Source organism: Rhincodon typus, chromosome 41, assembly GCF_021869965.1.
Source record: "Rhincodon typus isolate 14 chromosome 41, sRhiTyp1.1, whole genome shotgun sequence".
Lineage (NCBI taxonomy): Eukaryota > Metazoa > Chordata > Chondrichthyes > Orectolobiformes > Rhincodontidae > Rhincodon > Rhincodon typus.
Window position 1 is genome coordinate 3,472,923 of NC_063372.1, and position 1,702 is coordinate 3,474,624.

At 48.4% G+C, this 1,702-nt stretch overlaps 1 protein-coding gene across 1 annotated transcript in view; it reads right to left on the reverse strand.

Moving 5' to 3' along the window:
- LOC109924733 (transmembrane protein 106C-like) overlaps nucleotides 1-755 on the reverse strand; it is a 40,522-nt gene extending 39,767 nt beyond the window's left edge. Inside the window, exon 1 of the mRNA XM_048619007.1 lies at nucleotides 491-755. Within this exon, the coding sequence (XP_048474964.1) occupies nucleotides 491-683 (193 nt within the window). The 5' untranslated portion in view covers nucleotides 684-755. The remainder of the gene's footprint in view (nucleotides 1-490) is intronic.
- Between the last annotated feature and the right edge of the window lie 947 nt (nucleotides 756-1,702).

The following is a 1,702-nucleotide window of genomic DNA, read 5'->3' on the forward strand; positions in this document are numbered from 1 at the left end:
GTCACAACTTGCAAGAGGCGGCAACTTGCTGAAAAGCCCAACTGCAGTAATTAAACGATCATGTTTCATATCCACCTAAAAATGGGACAAAGTCCTGTTTAACATCTCATTGAAAAGGCAGCACGTCCAAAGATAAAGCATTCGCTCACCACTAGTGGGCTGTCAATCGAGATTGTTTTTGGGGGGGGGGGCGCCCTGAACCCTTGATGCCCTGATAGCAACTAACTGAGGCACAACCAACCCATTCTGAGATGAACGAAAACAATAGTAGCAACATTGCCACATTCCATTAACTCGCCTTCCAGGAACTACGTTCGGCTATCGAGTCACTCTGAGATAGCAAGAACTACAGATGCTCAGCCACAGAACGCCTTGTGTTTCAGACCTGCCCTGGGGAAGAGGCAAATACTCCAGGCCCTGAAAAGCAGGGTTCAGGAAGCGCGAACGCTAGTTACTTCAGTCGCCTATTAAAGTACAAACAGCTTGTTACCTTTCGGGATGCGGCCGGTGCCTTGGCAAGTCGGACAGGTGACACTGTCCTTGCCAGTGAACTCTACATAAGGGAACCGCGCAATGTCCTCCTGTCTATCGTCGCCCAGTAAATCTTCACTGCTCTCAGCGTCCAAAGCCCGCTCTTTCCTCAGGCGGCCCCGGCCAGTTCGAGCTGAAACCTGCGATCCCATCACTGCACACACCACTAACCACCCCAACAGCACCCAGTCACGGGGCGGGGCGTTTTATACCGCGCATGCGCGCGTCTGGCCCGCCCTTTCGCTTTACGTGCTCGTTCCTGTCTTTACGCTCTCAAGAGATCAGCGTTAGTGTGTCGAGCGGAATTCCTTGTGTAGCTGATTGCGCCGGCGTTACATAGGCAAGTCAGATTGCAGATGGGCAGTCACTCTCTGGAAAAGTCCATTGAAGTCGGGGAATTCTTCGGGACTCACTTAAACATAATAGTTACCTCAGAAAAGTTAAATGATTAGAAAAGAGCTGCAGATGCTGGAAATCAGAAACAAAAACAAAAATTTTTTGAGGCGACTCAGCAGTTCTGGCAGCATTTGTGGAGAGCCCAATGCCTTCATTCTGGGCTAACTATTAAATGACACCCGCCTAACCTGCTCAAGCCCCTCCCTCAACCAGAACTGATACCAGATCTAATCAGACACAGTCTCCCACCCAATACCCAAACCCAGCAATATCCCCACATAATGAAGAAGGGTTACTTGACCCGAAACGTTTTCTCTCCACAGATGCTGCCAGACCTGCTCAGTTTTTCCAACAATTTCTGTTTTTGCCTCCCACATACTGACCTGATACTCCACCCAACTTCACTAGATAAAGCTGGTTGAGTCCTAAATGATGTAACTGCTGGACTGGGGGTGCAACAGATGGAAAGGGAACCAACAAGAAGGGGAAAAATATATTTGCCCTCATCCTCACTAAACTGCCTGTAACAGAAGCATCTTTCTGTAATAGTATCAATGACCATTACACAGTCCCTTGAAGATGAAGTCCCACCTTTACATTCAGAATAGCTTCTATGATGGTCTGGGGCACTAACACTGTGTAAAATGGCATAACCTTTTAACAGATCCAGCAATGCAAGACTGAGCATCCATGAGGCACTGTGGGCCATCAGCAGCATAACCATACTCCAACACAATCTGCAACCTCATGGCCCAGTTTATTCCCCACTCTACTA